This window comes from Accipiter gentilis, chromosome 22, assembly GCF_929443795.1.
Source record: "Accipiter gentilis chromosome 22, bAccGen1.1, whole genome shotgun sequence".
Lineage (NCBI taxonomy): Eukaryota > Metazoa > Chordata > Aves > Accipitriformes > Accipitridae > Astur > Astur gentilis.
In genome coordinates this window covers 13,079,666-13,099,278 of record NC_064901.1, presented here as the reverse complement: position 1 = coordinate 13,099,278, position 19,613 = coordinate 13,079,666, and the positions used below count along the sequence as shown (strand labels likewise).

General features: G+C 35.3%; 1 protein-coding gene across 1 annotated transcript in view; it reads right to left on the bottom strand.

Annotated features, from left to right (window-relative positions):
* The window catches only part of RYR3 (ryanodine receptor 3), a 253,363-nt gene that overhangs the window by 92,335 nt on the left and 141,415 nt on the right, over nucleotides 1-19,613 (bottom strand). The window contains exons 39-43 of the mRNA XM_049825231.1: nucleotides 11,272-11,545; nucleotides 9,366-9,480; nucleotides 4,897-5,029; nucleotides 3,768-3,871; nucleotides 561-696 (exon numbers count right to left, since the gene is read on the bottom strand). Of these exons, the coding sequence (XP_049681188.1) occupies nucleotides 561-696; nucleotides 3,768-3,871; nucleotides 4,897-5,029; nucleotides 9,366-9,480; nucleotides 11,272-11,545 (762 nt within the window). The remainder of the gene's footprint in view (nucleotides 1-560; nucleotides 697-3,767; nucleotides 3,872-4,896; nucleotides 5,030-9,365; nucleotides 9,481-11,271; nucleotides 11,546-19,613) is intronic.

Below are 19,613 nucleotides of genomic sequence, written 5' to 3'. Positions count from 1 at the left end.
AATTTCAAAAGAAAATTTCCCAGAGAAGAAAGTATAAGACAATTTTTAAAGGAGAAGATATTTTCTTTTTTAAGACATCAGATTTAACGTACACAGTCAGGGTGCTTTACAAACACTGATCCCTCAGAACTGTGTAAACATGTGGCCTATTGGAAATTTTCTTTTTGTAATGCAAAATGGCTTAATTACAAACCCCTAACTCTAACAGTGGCATAGTGGCCAAGAAAGGTCCAAAATCAGTGCTCACTGGTTATGTTTATAATCAGCATATGCGGTATATGTAAATACCACAGTTTACTTACTGAAAGAATTCCTAACATCATTTGCTACCTTAACAGGTTACTCTATTAGATTATGCAAATTGCAAAAAAAAGGAAAAAAATGCAACTAACTATGAAGATTAAAAAATTACAATAAGCATCAGATACCAATAATCTTGTCTTTGTAATGAGAACAATATGCATTAACCTCTCTTCAACTATTAACACATTTTTATGGTTAGAAAAGTAATTTTAAGGAAACCTTTTGATGGAATTTGGATGCCAAGAAGTCACACTTACTGTTAACAAAAACTGCAAATCTTAAGAAAGACAGGTAACGTTCACCCTCTATTGGATTCCATCCAATGTCTGGATATCCTTTAGCCAGCAATACAGGACAACTCTGCAGGCCACAACCCGCCAGGTAGGTAACAACCTACAATATAGAAGCAATCATTTATTCATGTGCTTAGAAATAAATTCCTAAAAATAACTATGAAACAAAACGAACATAGTCTCTTTCTTAATAACAAGGTTTTTAGATACTAGGTGTTTCACCTGAGCAACTACCAACATAGCTCATTATTGTCAATCTTAGCTTCTAGTTCTTGCTTTTGATGATGATGAAAAAAGTCAAGCACTCTTTATTTCTGAAGTTACCTAATTATATGATGACACAAAAATACAATATCATGAACAAATGTGGAACGTGAAAAGCAGCATGAAATATTGTGGAATTCAGATCTTTTTTTACAGTACATAAACAACAGTTAAAATATTATTTAACAGCTTTAAAAATCTCACATCAATAACCATATATGGCTAATTTGCTACAACAGCAAAATAAATATTGCATCAAAAGTTTATTCCAATTTTAACAGATATGCAAACAATTACATTTTCCAGAAGACTGATAAGTATCACTGAACAGTTTTAAGAGTCTGAAACCAGAAAGATTAAAATTTTTGTTAATATGTAAATTCCTAACACAGCATTTCTTATCAAGAATACCTTTAAGTAAGAGAAATCTTTGAGAAATGATGACAAATTTCATTAATTACAGTAAACTGAATTTCTGAAACATGTACAGAATGATTTCTCAATCATTTAAAAGGAAATCTGCAGATAACTGCACAAATATGATTTTTGTTTTTATTTAAAATACACAAAGGACAACATATGAACATGATTATAGTAGTTAAATATATTTTGAAATAGATAATGAATATCAGGAACCTTTCATGAACCTGTAAGAAGAGATGTAAATTATCATTTCTTACAATGGAAGGCAGCCAAAAACAGGTGGCAAAAGGGAGATAGGTTTTTGTATTTGGAAAAGGGAGATATGTTATTCTGCTTAAGCACCCTTTAGCAATTCCACCATCCATAAGATCATACTTAGTCATTACCTAATGCCCTAAGAGAGAAATTAGTTATGAATTCAGGAAGAAGAATTGTACCTCTGCTGATACAGCATATAAGTTGCCTCTAAAAGGCTGCAACAGAGGAAAAATGGGCTGATGTGAAAAATTTGCTTATTCCAGTATGCAGTAAGGAAGTTAGTCAGTGCACTCAGTGAAAAAAAGTATGCAATTCCTAACAGGACTTCATATTTTTCCAGTATCCGTTCAGAAGATATGAGTGAATACAAAATTGTAGGAGTCTAGTGATGCAGCTTGTATAGAATGAGAGAAAACCATTAGAGAAAATCTCTTCTCCACCTCTTTTCAGATTTTATGCTACCACCAAACCTCATAATTTTAATCTATTCAGTTTACTACGGCATGTCATCAGGCCGTGGGATACTTTTCTTCTGCAATCCTCTACCTTCCGCACATTCATACATTTGCAGTTAAAAAGTGATCAAATTTGCAATGGCAAAAGTTCAAAAGTTAAGTCGTCTATGTGTAGTTTATTTGCATTGAACACAGGCTTTATGGCACAAACTTTAGTCACACAGAAATGCTGTATCATTCTGTGAGTAGGGTATATATGCCACATTCATCGAACTGATAGCTATACAGTATTTGTTTTTTCTTGTTATTCAGTATATAGATTTATTTACTGAGTAACATCCACATACTGCACTAAAGTTATTGATTCACCAAAGTTAATATATTACAGCTAATATGTTACCATTCTTACAACTAAAATGACTGATGAATTTGGGAAGCCCAGTCTGAGACATGTTCAGCCTGATTTTTCAGCATAAAATACTGCATATGTTGCAGCTAATATCTGCTACTGTTTGAACATTCAGCACTTGTATGGTGCCAAATATTCCAAGGTAAACAATCAGTAAATAAGGAACATGCAGTAATGGTCAACAGTGAAATTCAGTTTAAGCGACTTTCCCTACAGTACTTTCCATGAAAATGATAGTCACTGATGGCGTGCCAGTCACTAGTGGTGTATCCCAAGTGTCGATACTGGAGCCAATACCGTTTCTCATCTTTATTAATGACAAGACAGACCGCACTCTCAGCAATTTTGCAGGTGATACAAAATTGCTGATTGATCTCAATGCTACCCTTATCTAATTAGTATATTCTTGTGCTCTCTCACACCCTTCCCATATTCTTGTCTCTGTCTTCTCCTAGCTATCCCCATCATATGTCCATTTATTTCCATTTCCCAGCTTTTCCTCTCTCACAGCATATGCTGATCACAAACACCCCCACAACTGGTTCTACTCTCATCACAGGATTCTCCCATACAGCACAGAGGCTTTCCCTGTGCTTTTAGGTGCTTAGGTGTTCTCCTCTACTTATATTAAACCGTGCCCTCTGTTCTCTGTTCCCCAATGCTATGCCAGCACATATCACTTCCTTTCCCTGCTTTCCTCCTCTTCTGACTGTGCACCCATCTTCCATCTCTTAATCTGTTTTCCTTCCTGGATATACAAAGAACTTTCATGCCATTTTTTTTGTATCCTTTTACCCACCATTTCTAGTTCATCCTGCCTCTCCTCACATTTCCCTTTATTTCTAACCATTGCCAATGACCTGAGCCCTGGATTCAGTTTCCTACTGCAACTGCCCTTAAAATCCTGTTCCAGCTTCCCTTCTTCAGATACCTGCCCTTCCATTCTCTCAGCTCTTGCCTCCATCCCCATCAATCTCTATGATTTATTTAAGCCAAAAGACCTGCTTCCTTTCTTCACATTCTCCTCTTATTTCTCAAATTTGCTCCTCCCCAAACAGTGTTTCTTGATATGCCTTTCTCCTGTTTCACACCTTTTCCCTTGTCATCCTTTCTACTTGATAACGATAGTGAAAGGACACAGAAGATAAAAAAACATCTCTTTTGCTGTGATTCCCACTAAGTGTAAAGCAAAATCAGGGAAAATACTGCTCAGTCAATCCTACCTTGAGATAGCACATACCTAGAGCAAGTATTTCTGAGAAGATCATATCCAAAAATTACGATGATCAAACATGCCCTTTTTCCTTCTAGCAGAAGTACCCTATTTAATAAATAGGTAAATAGATCAGAGTCATCACTTACCTTATCGAGATCTGGCTCCTCCAATGCTAGTGCAAGCTCATTGTTGTCCATTACAGAGGCTGCTGCAACATCTAGTGGTGTTGAACCTCTCATTGAAGGAAACGCTGCAAGAAAGTTAATATACAGTAACTAAATTCAGTTTGCAGTAATCACAGTCATGCAGCAGAGGGCAGCAATCACACTAGAATCTAGAACATAAATATACTAATAGTACATTTATATCACTGTTTTTCAATCAAGAACATGGTTAGCTATATTGAATAACATTAAAATAAATGCTGAAATTTTTTTCTGACCTGACATCCATATCCATAAACATATTCAACCACACTGGTTTTAGATGCAGGTGAAGAAATCAGTATTAACAACACAGCAAATCAGAGGAATATTATATTAGTTCTTTAACAAAGCAATATGTTAACCATGTAATTCTGCTCAACCCTATCGATTCAATATTTTAAAATACGCCTGTGTTCAGCTAAGAGAGACATTTTTCAAGCTTCAGTGTTACTTGTGTTTCTTTTAGTCTTATCTCATTTTCTGTGTTTAATATGGTGGAATGCAGGCATTGAAATGGTCACCATGAACAGCAAAAGCACTGTGAAATCATGTTATCTTGCCTTGTTATACCTTATTAATATAAGCTATATATCTAGTCAAGACAATTTTCCTTGTGTTACAAAATCTAACGCACACACATTAAAAAACATACATCCAGTGCCCCAAAGGAAAAATATGAAATTCCCATCAGTGGCCTAAACTTTAGAGGGAAGGGAAATGAAACCAGATGAAACAGGCAAGCACCATAAAGGGTTAATTTAATCTTAGATTTCCAATCACAACTATTTTGAATGGAAAAAAATGTCAAACTGTATGGATTGAATCCTAAATTTTTCAAGGTGTTCAAAACCAGATTTAGACTATTCTGTTTCTAATACAATTCACAGACACATAAGGATGAAAGGAAAATGGAAAAAAAAATAGGAGTTAGAGGTGAAACCACAAAGTGGTTTAAGCTTCCGAGAGGCTCCATCACATGCTTCAAGTTGCTATACAAATTAGATACTAATCTTGTGATATCACAGTTCCTCCTGCTCTTGCTTTTAGCTGTTACAGCTACATGACGTACCCAGACCAACGCTGCTGTTTTCCAGCAAGTAACTAAGATGCTCAAACATGGCCTTTTGGTTTTGACGACTAATTCGACAGAAGTAGCACAGGAATCGACAACAGCTTGCCACCATCTTAGGAAAAACGATCTGCTGAAGAAGAAAGTTGACAAAGCAGTGAAATATGTTAATTACCAATCTGTTCCAATTCTTCTTCCTGCACTGCTAGCAAGGAAAGTATAGTGAAGTTACCAAGGTGATAAGCAGCTGACAGTTGTTTTGCTTGTAACAAGAAAGGATCCATGTTTCCTTTTAAATTTTGTATTCATTAGGCCATTAGGTTTAAAATGTTGAAAAATCATTTTTGCAGAGGACTACAGGGGACATGTAAGGGGAAAAAACAGAGACATACTTCTCATCAAAGTAACCTGCAAACCAGCAAATGCAGTTATACAAAAACTCTATCTTAGCAGCATTATGGTAACAAGCTCAACCCCCAACATTAGGTCATAGCAGAATAAAGAATATTTAGAAACCTTAGTTTATCCACCCATATTACAGTAAGAATATACAATCTTCATATAAAACACTTCTACAAGACTCCTATGTTGTTCAATGCATAGGCCTGATAAAATAAATCATTAAATTGCATTAACTATTCAATGCTTTTAAAACCAAAACCAAACAAAAAAACCCCAACACTTTACTTGCTGCACATTATATGCAAGTGAAAGAAAATAATTTCATCTGTAGCACTCATGAAAGAATGTTTCACAAGTTGCAATTAGTCATAACATCTTCTGAGATGAACAAGTTATGCCATTCTCACATTTTACTGAAAGGAGCCGAAAGAACAAGATCAAAAATCATGGGACAGATTTTTGATGCTTGTTTAAATGTTTTTCTATCTGATTTATTAAATTTACCATATATAGAACTTTTTAAAAAGTGTCAAGTTCAGTTGCAGATCTATGTCCTAAGGTTACTCACAATATTAACGAGAAAATTCATTACCATCAAGAAGAATTCTTTTTTAAATAATGTGACCAGTACCATTTAGGTACAAGAGGGAATATATTCTATATATTAGATATATATTCTATAGTATCCAAGGTGATATCCAAGCATTTTAATCACTATATCATGGGTCTTTTTCTTCGTATGACATCCTGCTTTCATACCTTTCAACTACATATAATACTGCTTATACTTTATTATAACAAAGTCTAATAAATGTTGCCTTCTTTACAACATAACACTAACTCATTCTGAGAAATGCAACCTTTTCACTTAATGAGACAACAAACCTGCAAAAAAGTGATTATGTAATTAAAAGCTATCTGATATGTGTTACCTTTTCAAGACAGCAAGTGCACTTCCTAACTTTGAGACTTGATTAACTGTAGTTTTACTTTGGCAGTTTTTTTGCTAATATATGCAGCTCATTTGTCTATTTCAATCATGAAGGAGCTATTAGATACAAGCAGCATTATATATGATTTCTGTTCTTAAATGTAGGGTAGATGATAATTAATGAAAAAACATTCATTCATTCATTCATGAAAACATTCAACAAAGCTTCCAGCCCCTGAATTTACAGGGAGTTTAACAGAATGTGTGACATAACTTTGTTTAGAAAATTACAGTAACAGCAATGTTGTTAAAAATTGTCACTTAAAAAATTCCTTATTATTGACAGGAATATATATGAATATGGAATTCTAAAACTTTCAATCAGTAAAAAATAATTTTGAAGTAAAACAATTCAATTCTGACAGCCAAAAAGGGTGTTTCTCAGGATTCTCCGAAAATGAATGAACAACCAATACCAGAAACCAAATGACATTAAGATTCCAAAATTCTAAGACCTAAAGACACAGCCTTTAAAATAACTATTTTAGGCATTAAGATACACACCAAAACCTAACTGTGATGGTAATGCTGAAAGCTTGCCCGAGTATTTTCTGGGATATCCATTTCACCAATGAAGTACCTTTCCAGGGTTTTGTTAGCCAGTACTAGCAAAATACTTCTAAGGTACTGAGATACCTTTAGCCACATCATGTTCCACAGATCTCCTCATCTGTTTCTGACTCATTTATTAATAGCATAGCTGGAAAGAAGCCTGGCATAAATTTTCTTCAGTCTGAACTGACAAGTTTTTTACCTTTGCACAGTTCCTTCAGAAAAGTGTGAGCTATGCCTCAATACAGCCTCAGGATAAAACCACTTAATCCAAGAAGCGGGAGATCTACCTTAAACCATCTGCTGCCACAACATAAGAAAATGCCCAGTCCCTAAACTAGAGACTACATTGCATGGTTGCTCATTCCATCTCTTGAAGCTATAACACTGAACAGAAAGAAATGTCCATGAAGCTGGAAAGAAAAAACAACAGGGGACATACTGACAATCTAGCTGTGAGGAAAGTGCTTGAGAGCAGGAAAAGCAGTGTTCTAGTGCCTGACGCCACCACTATACTTGAACTGTATATAAGCGACTCAGTGGACAAACCCACAGAGAATTTCCAATGAGTATATAAACCCATAGCTGACCAAGGCATGCTCACCGTTTCTGGCCCTACTCCTTTTTATTCAGAATATCTTACCTAGCAGAGTGAAAGATCCACAGCATGCACAAACATGTACCTTTTCCAGCTCACAGCCTAGTGGTTCTACCTAGTGTCAACAACCTTTCAAGTGAAACTTCTCTGCCAGATTAGTAGTAAGCATGCCAACAGAAGATCAACAGACAGCAGATGACAATCATTTTAAAAGCAGTACTTTCTCTCGCTGCAAGGTTGCAATTCCTGCGAGGGGAACTTCAGGCTTGGAACTCAGAAGCCACACTTCTCTGCCTGTACAGTTCCCTGCCCAATGGTTTGTTCTGTGAAATCTCCCCACTGCAATATCTAAAATCTGTGCTAATGGTGTGCAAAACTCTTTGTTAATAAGCCTTGCTGTGTTATTTCATGACGTGACTGTAGCCTTGTAACTCTATAAGAAAATTATGGGTTCTGAATCATGAGTATCTGAATGTTTCCACACTTAAGGAGAAAATGAGGCACTGGAGTCTGGAACAGATCAAATTCCAAACACACCCTTTTTCTTGTCTGTACTTCTTCATAAGATTTCTACTCCTATGCCAGTTCCAGTTCAGTAGGTGAGGCTTTGGATCCCTTTTAAGATACCTAACTCTCCCCATACATTTCATAGAGACAGAGACATAAAACAGGACGTTTTGGATAGCCAGACACATTAAATGCTGCAACACCAGGTTACCAAGTAATATTTGAGGTCTGCATTCTCTTTGAAGGATATCACAGTAACTTCTGTAAAGTATTTTTGTAGATCTGTGTTACTAAAATTTTCAATTAAAACATTTTTAATAGAATTAGAAGGCACTGTGGGGTGGTTGGTTTTCAGTTTTTTTGGTCACCTTTGCCTATAGGTACACGATGTAGCAAAACCAGAGAGTTGTGACACCTATAAATTAGCAAAGTATTAATCCTATAATTAATTGTAGCTTGCCTTGAACTCAAATGTGAGAATATTAAAACAGAATAACTAAACCCAGTATGTGAATACTTTGTAACACTGTGATGGTATAGCCAGACACAATGTATAAGTATTTTACAGACGTATATGAACTATGTGACCAAAAAGGCAAAGAAAGAGGGGTGTAGCTGCACATAGAAGGCATTCAAGAAATGAAAAGTTGCCAGAGAGACAAGATAAGAACAAGGTAGCAAAATGGGCTGAAAATCATTCCAAATACATAAGAAGAATGAGTGGCCAGACAAAAGAAAACAAGATAAGCAGTACTGGGATCAGAGGAGACTCCTCTTTCGGGGAAGGAGGCAATAGGATAAAAACATCAGGCATAATAAGAGAGAAGAAAGAAGATAAGCCCGCTTCACTTCTGACTTTCTTTGGTAGCCTAAATGTCCAGTTAGGTTTCTCAAAATTTATGCCACTCTGCCTTTAAACTAACACATACATATTTAAGCATAATGATAAGAAATGGGAAAATACAATACTGCAAGAAAATTATTGCTCAAGTATTTGAATTTAAGCATTCAAAATTAAGTTGGTGTTAGTCTCTTATTATAGTTTATTGCTAATAACACTTTATCTAAGATGAAAAGGTATATTTTCCTAGCAGAGCTACACCTCCCATAAATGCAGCTAATGTAGCTATTTCATTTAAAATAAGAACAAAAGGTTTTAAAGTCCTATTAAAAGACTAATGAAACACCTGTAACCTCTCTTGCGCTTTTTAAAAATCAAGTCCTAGAATGCTGGGTTCCTCCTCTAGTACTGTAAAAATTGTTCTATTTTTAACAATAAACAATATTTCCATTTGGACAAGCAAAATCTATCTTACATGACGGAGATATACTTCTCTTTGCATACTTCTTCCAAAACATCCTAGTATACTTTTGGAAAGGGTCAAAATGCAAAACACAATAAAATTATCGTGAAATTACCTGAGATTTATCTCCTCCAAGCACATTCACCATCACATCCATAACAGTCTCATGCATGCCCAAGACTCTCATTAAGTTAGGATGCTGATAAAACACCTTGTTGTTCATTATATCCCTAAAACAGAAGAAAAGGCAACAATGTATTTTTAAGAAACACCATTTAAATTTAAATCAATGATGCATTATTAGAGATTTCAGAAATAGCATTCACTGTAGTAACATCATCTTAAATTCTTAGATTTCAGCATAGTACAAAAACACCTGACAACTAAATGCTTCACATTTCAATATGCTGTCATTCCTCCAATTTGATGAATTCTATATAATAAGAATCTAAACTTTTAAATGCTTTCAAAATAGCATTTTGTCATCTTTAATTTACTCTTACCATCTGTTACGTTTAAAGAAAAAATACATTCTGTGATGATCTAAGTCAAAAAGAATACATTCTAAGTAAAGAACGGGGATCGAGACATCTAAATCTAATGTTGCCTCTGGAGTAACACCCCTTAATTAATTTTCTCAGTTCACAGAGAAGATGACAATAGACTTAAAATTCGTGGTTATCTGTTAAATGTATCAGTATTTCCAAAACTAAGACCATCTGTCAGAAGATGTAAAATGGCATACAGTCCCCATAAATAGGAATATTCTAACATTTTTAATCTGCCCACCACCCTCTCAACATGTTCTAGAATTCGCTATATTGGTTTCATAATCCAGAACACAATTTATGTGTTTTGATAGGGAATCTAGGGATTTCTAACATTTCGGGTCAACCTGTTAAAAACAAATGGCAAATAACAGACATCACACCTGCTTTAAAGAAATACAGAAAACTGGGAATGGAAGATGATTCATAATACAGCACCTCTGGGAAGAGAGCTACACACACACTGAGATTAGACAAAACTTACCCTTTACCCCTCTTGGAACTCTCAGCAACTCTACAAACTCAGCACAAGGGACAAATTAGGTAATCCTGTCACATACTAACTAATGAGCTGTTACGATGACTTGCTCAATTTAACTGAAGAGATTAGTCTTTGCAATTTTTACAAAAACAATACATTTTTATAGTGAAACAGTAAGAATAATGGAAGTTCCTTACAACTGTTGTAAAGGAGAGAAATTCTTCAATGTTCTCGGTACAGGACAAATAAATACAATTCTCAGATAACCATACTATCATTTCCTCTCTTTAAATATACCATTTTAATGGAAATAATTAGTTTTCTGCAATCTTTTTTTTCCTTTCAACATTAAATGGCCTAATCCTGCAATATTCACATAAGAGAAGTAACAGAAGTCCAGGCATGCACCATAATACAGCTGCTTAACAGAAGTAATTTCATAGCAAAGACACAGAAAAAAATATTCTCACATCAGCATAAAGGCAATTTCTTATAATTCTAATGTTGTAAAGGATAAAATAAACAGTCTTCCATGTTCAAATACTTTAAGTTGCCACTGATGATGACATAATAAATACTAACCAGTTCGAAATATTTCAGATCACAACACCACTTTGCTGGTTCTACCTAATTGCTTGCACAAACTTTCCAATTAAAAAGACACCAGCAAGTTTATTCACTCATGCAAGAACTATAAGTTAGAGCTCCTAAACATGTACTTCAATTCAGTTTTAAGCATCAGGCTTAGTAAAAGGAGTCCATTTTCTCTAGATGAGAAAATAACTTTGTTCAAAGAAACCTTGGCAAATTTGATACTGCCAGAGAGATCAATTGGAGCCATCTTGGAAATATCTGTGAAAATGAAAATTTCTAGTACATATTTGCGTTTTACTACAGCAATGATTTTCATCCAGGATCTAAAATGAAAGAATTTACTAATATAACAAAAAGCTTAACACAAATTTAAAAATAAAATTAAGTTAATTCCATACCCTAATCCATTAATCATTAGCAATTCCTCCTCTTTTCCCATCCTGACACTGAGAAGTGAGCGAATCTGGCCCAGTGCTGCAAGCAGATTAATGGTATCCTTCACAGAGGCAGCACTAATAGTGTACGCTTTCCTCAGAGCTTGCAGTAGCTCACCAATGCTGTCATACTGCCTACGAAGGAGGGTGTACATAATCCGAACTAATTCTGGATCTTGAATCTGATCTTCCTGAGACCAGCGCACCATAGTCTGGGATATGAGTTCTTTCAGCGTAGCTAAAAGAATAAAACATATAAAATGTTAGTAGCTATTACAATAAAAAGTAAAAAACATGTATTATTGTAAAATATTAGGTAACAGTAGACAACGAGGCAGTTACAAGAGAGCAAAAGAACACAAGCACACTAAACAGGATTTTTCAACTGAAAAAAGAATTTTTAGATCTTTCAAGATAAGTGTGATGCTCTTGAGAGCTAGAAAACAAGAAACACCTACTTAGCGTTCAAGTCATTACCAGCATTGTTGGCAATGAAAGCTTTAGTTGATCATCACTCTAAGAATCATCCTTGTAAGTTAAATGCTATATTTAAACTTTTAATTTATCCTTCGTTTCTACATCGAGATCTATAAAATAGCACTAAGCACAAACACCTTTTCATTAGGAATGACTGAAATCTAATTTTATAATGCCAAAGAAACATTGTATTTTTGATGATCATCAGCCTAGGTTTGGAATACAGAAATTGGTAATTAAGTTTTCAGTAAGCAGTTTATTGGCTGACAAGGATGAGTTCAATTACAGCAGAAATATTCATGAATGTGAGCTCAGCTTGCCAATCAATCTTGCCAGAGGGGAGGAGGAAATAAAATCCATTCTAAACTTACAAAACTGCCAGAAAAAAGGATGAGATAGCTGCCTTTTTACATCAAATATCCAATTCAGGGCCTAGCCAGGGTGGCTTGAGCAGCTTTTGCTGCTAATTCACTTGATGAATATTTAGCTATTCTGTTGTTCAAAGGATCTACGTCATCTTCAAAAAGATGATCTACCTGGAAACATCTCAGAATTGTATGGTGATGCAAACACATTAAGGAGTAGGATGCAAATGAACCTAGAATAGGGGAATTTAATTTGTATTTCCCATCTGTTTGGGGAAAGTCACTGTCACTTGGGAACACGCATTCTAAAAAAATTATATTGTTTGGAACTACACTATGCATATTGCTTGAATCAGTTCTGTTGTATACATTACACATTCAATGACCCTGAAAACAATTCTTCTGAGCACAGAGTTTAGGAAATTTACCTGAAAACTAAACACATGCTCCAGTCCTTGTTCCAACAAATGTTCATTGTTGGTATCAAGTAGAACATGAATAATCACCTTCCCCCTTAAAACAATGCAAGTTTCTTTCCTCTATTTCCAGCAAAGTTAGTGCTTGACTTTCCCAAAGTTCTTCCAATGGCAAGAACTGCCCCCTCCCAATTTCCAGCACAAAAGTATTTACAGTTAGCACATACCCACTTATTTTTGTGTTTACACTATCCTTTCACTCTTCTCCCTTACAGTTTACTTAATGATGTATTTATAGAAAATCATCATTAATTCTCAGATTTTGTTCAATAAACAGGCTCTTTTCTGTGGGCACAGGTTCTGTATTTCATTAAGACAGCCCTATTCTTAGATGCATGTTATGAATGAAAATAGTAAACAAGCTTTGTTTCAAGACACTGTATAACTTCCTTCAATCAAAACAATTTCTTCTTTATTGCAACAAGGCAATCTCCTCTTCTTTGATTCTTGCACTAAGTTCTTCTTTCCTAGACCAACTAATAATTACCTATAACTTTCCAACTCATTGAGTGTCACTGATTTCTGGTTACATAAATATAACATGCTTCTTAGGTCAGAAAGTCAGTGATCTTACTAAAGAATATAATTACTTTGGTGTTCTGACTGAGGGAGGAAGGGGATAAACATCGGCTAAAGAGCAACCTGAAGTGGTAAACTCAAGGAGGAGTTAAGGTTTCCTCCTGTAAAATTATGTTACGTCTTTGATAGCTCAGGTGATGGCCCCTCTCACAGGGCTAAAGGACAAAATGTGCACAAATTTTTATCTTTTTGTTTTACAAATCTAGTTCCTCATTTCCTTAGTACTGCCAGAAATATATAATTTTTGTTGGATTAAAAGGAATATTACTTTCAAAACAATGTGATATTTTGGATTTTTGTTGTTTGATGAGGGAAAATACCACAATTCACTCTAAATAGATATTTTGTACTTCAGCAACAAAACTATTATTTGTATTGACTCAATTATGAAGGTGATTTTATACACTTGATTTAACCATCAGATATTTATACATACAACTAAAAGATAGTTACAATTTTTGTTACAAATATCCCACAAGAAGCACATTCTTATGAAATGAACAAATGAAAAACAAATTGTTTCCCTGATATTGAATTGTCTAAGCAGAGGTTCCCATGTGTAAGTGCAACAAAATGGTCCTGTGTTTTTTTACAGCTTCTGAATCATTACAGCCTCTTACCCATCATATTATTCCAAAACTGTAGAGTCTGCTTAGTGCTTCTAGTTCTGAGTGTATAAGGCTCCTTCAAAGGATTAATTTCTTATCTGAATATTTACTAAAGATACAGAACTTTGCAGTTCAGTTTCTACTGCCTGAAACCAGAGACTTCTCAAGTTGCCACTCCCACCTACTTACATATACTTGCCCACATCTAAGCACAGCAGTACGCTCTCAGGACTTCTAGCTAAACTGCAAAGAGGAAAGCCAGAAACACTTACAAAATTTGACACTTTATTAATAATTCATTAAGAGGCATTACAGTTAAAAACCTCAGGAAATAAGAATATAGTTCTTTCTAGACTGCTCTTATGCCTTCTGTGCAACTTGGTTTAGGTTTAGGAGAGTCTGCTTAGTCTCTTTTTCTAATAAGATGTATTGTGAGAGTGATCCATTGTTTCCTTCCCTCTAATCCTTTCTACCCAATTTTGCCCTATACCAAAACAAAGAAGCTGCTGAGTTCGTCACACTTGAGGAAAAACATCTCCTTGCAACTCAGCCAAAAGATGAGAATAGATGAGAAACAATCAAATGTGATGACTCCAACATGATCTCAATAATAGTCAGCAATAGTATTCTTTTTGACTGCTAATCACAAATATACTGTACTGCAACCAAACATTCTGTAACCAAAAATTAAAAACCAAGTAAAATATTGAGCTAACAACCAGTGGGAAGTCTATTGTAAGTAATAACTAGTAAGTTAACATTCTATGGTTTCAGTGTAGCACGCTAAGGAACAAAGTCTTAAAGGACACAATCTGTGATTCTTCAACTTAATGCTATTATTGCATCTTATTTTTTTTCTTGAACACACAGTGGATATTATTCAACAGGGACCTAACCTTTTCACACTAAATTCTCATACATCAACACTAAGATCGCTTTGAAAGATCCGTGGTTCTTTGTTTCAACATGGCAATTGAATTAGGGCATTTGTTCAAGTCAGTAAATTCTATTTCCTAATTTCCGTTCTAGGACCAGTAATCAAATGTATATCTTCAGAATATATGGTCCTATATGAAAGATTTGCATTATAAGAGCAGATACCCTCCCTAAGTCAGAGGCACCTGAAGAGCCATAGTTTCTATTCCCAAAATGCATGAACAAGATCATTGATCTCCTTTCATTTCTACCTGCAGAAAAACTAAAGAGCAGACACATTACTCACTACCTTAAATAAAAAGTCTTTCTTTGTCATTTCTTCTGTGTAAGTTTACTATCCCTTTTATCACACCATGAGCCTCTGGCTTGGGGAATAAAGTGAAGGGCAGGCCAGCAGGTTAACCTGTAACAGACGCTGGGAGCAATCTGAATGCTGGGCATGGTGACATCAATAACCAGCTAAAATAGTTGCTAATGTTCTTCCCATTTTCAAGTTTTAACAAGAAATTGAAGTGCCTTAATTTTTCAAGGCTGCTTGATGAGTCCTCCATATATATGCCTTATCTGAATTGTGACTTGACAGTTACAAAGTCCTATCGTCGTAGTTAACACTAATTTATTGCCTTAATGTGTTTATTCTCTGAGTTGTAGCTTGTTTTTAAAACCAAATTTTACTAATTCATCATTAACGCTAGTTTAAATTGCTGGCATTCCTCTCCTAAGATAAAAGTCCATTTGTGAGTAGATATGAATGCTTGCTTAGAGGAAAGGAAGACTTCTTTGTAGAAAATAGATCCTTCCTATGAATATTCACACCCTGAGTATGTATGACCAGACACTCAAGGCCAGAAGCTTTTAGTCTTGGTAACAGGTGCACGCCATGCACACCACCACCCCTCCTCATACATATAAGAGGACTAGAGTACCTCAGGCACCTATTTGCTTTCACTCTCTGAATTCCAAACTTCCTGGTGGGGTAAAGGGGAAGTGCACACATAGACTACATATCTCATGGGCGCCAGCTACAGTCAAGAATACAATATAATATGATATATAATATATAATTTTTCATTGTCCTTTGCATGACTTGATCCATATGTATATTTGTACTATGCATCACTCAAAGGAGAAGCCCAAGATTATCTGAAATGAAGTGATTATCTGAAATTTCTAGAAAAACGGACACTGTAGAATCACTTGTCGAACCCACATTTCTTGCGACCCAAAGCTCCAGTATATGAAATACGAAAACTGCTCTGTTCCAAGGACCAAATACCATGTGCCCTGAGGCTTTAGGTGTGAATGCTTCCTGATTCATGACAACAGAATCCACATGAAGCCTGAAGAAGAAATTATACTTCCCAGATACTGAGTAGGTCCTACTACCATTAAAGAGAAAGCAGATACTAACAGATGAGTCACTGGAGAATAAAACCCTTTCTCGTGCAGCACATGAGATTATTATAAGATTTAATGTATTTACAATCTAGTATCAAGCCTAACAGATCAGAATATGCTTTCAGGGCAGGATAAACCCTCTCTGGTGCTTTACAGAACAAGCAGATCATGTAAGAAGTGTCCCGAGTTACAAAATAGCATCGCTGTCTAATCTCATGCAACTCTTGATGAAATTATTAAGTCTGAAGTGAAATTAACTGTTCTGGGTCTGCAGAAGGACCTATTGCCAAACTGAGAAAACTGGAAATAGAAGAGGAGCACTTACTACCATTATTGGTTGGAAGACCAACCTCAAATCACTTCACAATTCTGCACATGATATTTGGAAGGTGTTATAGAAACTTAAGAGCTGGCAAAACCCAATCTTGATTTGCAAAGGCAATGAGAAACCTCAGCAAAAATTTATGTTCTAAAGGAATACCTGAAAGAATTGGGCTTTTTGCCTTACTTATTCTTCACTGTCCATAGTCACTACTAAGGACTGCAAATTCATAAGCATGTGACAGCAAAGACAAAATTTCTGAGATTCACACTACACATCAACCTCACTGTGGGTAATTCATGGCAGTGAAAGCCAGGTGAGTTGCTCAAAGGGCTCAACAAAATGCTCATGCAGATGGTAGAGGAATTGCAAGCACAGAACCAATCTTGCCTATTTAGACCATGAACACTCCTCCTGTGTTAGGGAATAGGGTATGAGAATGTACATGTACGGGAATACCGCTCAGCATAAAACATCTGTGATTTCAAGTGTTTCAGGGTGTTTATGTGCATGTATGTGTGTATGTTTGTGCATATATGTACCCTAAGAAGAGGTAGTAGTAGGAAGGTATACGAACACTTTGTTTTGCTACTAGTCATTCCCTGCCAGTAACAGAACCAGCTACAATAAATAATTTATTAGAGGAAGTAGAGCCAAAAGAACAATATACCTTCAAAATGCAACATGAAATATTGCAGATGAAATAATAATGACAAATTGCTACTCAACTGAAGCAGACAGAACTGGAGATAACTTCAGGATGTAGGACTTTCCTGTCGTCCATTTGCAAACAAGATCTGGTTTGCTCTCAAGTAGCAAAGAGGTTGAACTAACCTCTGTAACAAACATTACAGGAAGGTATCTGTAAAATTTTTTATTTCATTGCTTCCTTTAATTAAAAGTAGCGTATCTTTGAAATACCAGTAATACCTGCAATAGTCTACTTTAAGCTTTCCATTGCTAAAATGACTGCATGCAGTTATCAATTACTTAATGCATGTGCACTTTTTCTTAAATTGTTTAACTAAGTAAATAATATTCTTCAAAGCATTATAAAGAAATGACCGTCTGCTATATATGACATCCCTTTGTAGTTATGAACATGCTTGGTTTCTCTGAAAATCCAGCATTTCAGAAAACCAGAAATGGTTCACATACAGTATAGCACTTATTAAAAGATCTGACAGCATTTACAAGTTAAAATTGATTGAATGCAGTAAAAAAAATTATTATTTTATTTCCTCTGTATAAAAGTATATAACAAAATATAGTATATCCTGTAAATGTTCAAATACTTGCTGGATAATGCTTCTGAAAGTGGTTGTAGGAATACAAAGAAAACTTGCTGAAACAAATTCTTAGTCTCCTTTTCTGCTTGTTTTATGGCATTAGGCATAATAGAGTAATAAGACAGATATGAAATATGGCATTTGCGTATAAATAAGAACAAATGTAATTTTAATTTACTTTTCTACAGAAAAGACAAATTTCCATCTTTTTGTATAGGAAAAACTATGAATTACAGGGCTAGGTTTATCCATCATTCCTCTGTGTGTAGAATAACCTTGATTCAACTACATTTATGTTTCTTATAAGAACTAACGTTAACTCAAGGTAAAAACTATCATTGATTAACATCTGTCAAGCTTTGCGCAGCTTCCTCTTAATACAATATGGATATATTAATACAAAATGGATATATATCTTATCAACTGATACATACATCATGTGAATCAAGTCCAACCAACTTCCACAGTGCCTTGCAACATGTAGTGTCAGGCCTCTTTAAGAAGAAAGCTCATCAGCCTATCTGCTCAGCATCAACCAAAAGAGACCTTGGACTGTTTGGCCTAGAGAAGAGAAGGCTCAGGGGCAATTTTATCAATGTATGTAAATACCTGATTGGAGGGTGTAAAGAAAACAGAGGCAGGCTCTTTTCAGAGCCCAGTGACAGGACAAGAGGTAACGGGCACACACTGAAACACAGGAGGGTCCTTATGAACAAAAGGAAATGCTTTTACTGTGAGGGTGACTGAGCAGTGGCACACATTGACCAAGGATGTTGTGGAGTCTCCATCCTTTGACATACTCAAAAGTCCACTGGACATGGTCCTGGGCAACCTGTTCTAGGTGCCCCTGCTTGAGCAATGGGGTTAGACCACATGACCTCCAGAGGTCCCTTCCAGCCTCAGCCATTTTGTGGTTCTATGAATCACTGCCACAGGGCATTACAGATCTGAAAACAGAGGAATAAAGGCTATCTATTGGCTTACTCTTAAACACAATTAAACCAATTAACTTTAAATAAATTACTGTATTGTTTCAACAGTTACTCTCAATTCTCTGTCATGCTTTTTCAGCTGTGCTAGGTGGAAGGACTGTTTTCAGTGGTGTAATATACATTCTCCCATACATATTGTTCCTAGGTCTGTGGATTAAATTGTCTCTCAACTCAATAGTTTCAAAACATATACACAGACTTTTCAGGTGTTCTCAGTTAAATATTTCTATTTTTAAGAAATGTTCGTAGCTTAATATTACTGAGCAAACACACAGGGATATCCCAGTCCTCCTCCTCTATAATGCTCTGCTGCAGAAAGGAACATTAAAAAAATTTCTGCTAAATAGTGTCTTGTTCTCATGTATATTTAAGCAACATGAAAGCTCACTGTAAAGGTAATGAGATTTATAAACTAAAGAGAAAAGTTTTCAGGCAAACTGATGATATCTAGACAGTATTTTTCCTCCGCCCTCTGTTTTTAGAGACACGTTAAAGATCTATAGAAGCAAAGAGCAGAATAAAAAATAGCAATACTGAATTCTGGCAAATTCTGTTAACTCAAGCATTTACGAATACAGAATTTATACTTCTGAAAATAAAGATGTTCCTTCTGTTTCATTAGTCAAAATGATTGAATATTTCTTTAAATTCAGAAAGGATATAGTATGGACATATATATGTGCATGTATGTGATGCTTGAGATAAATCAGAACAAGTTATTAATTTTTAATGAATGCATGAGAAAAATCAGAACAAGTTATTAGTTTCTAATGAATGGTATATATTCACCATCAAGTGAAATAAGTGAACGCCATCAATTTTTATACAAAAACCAAGAACTGTAAAATCATTTTGTCACCTATA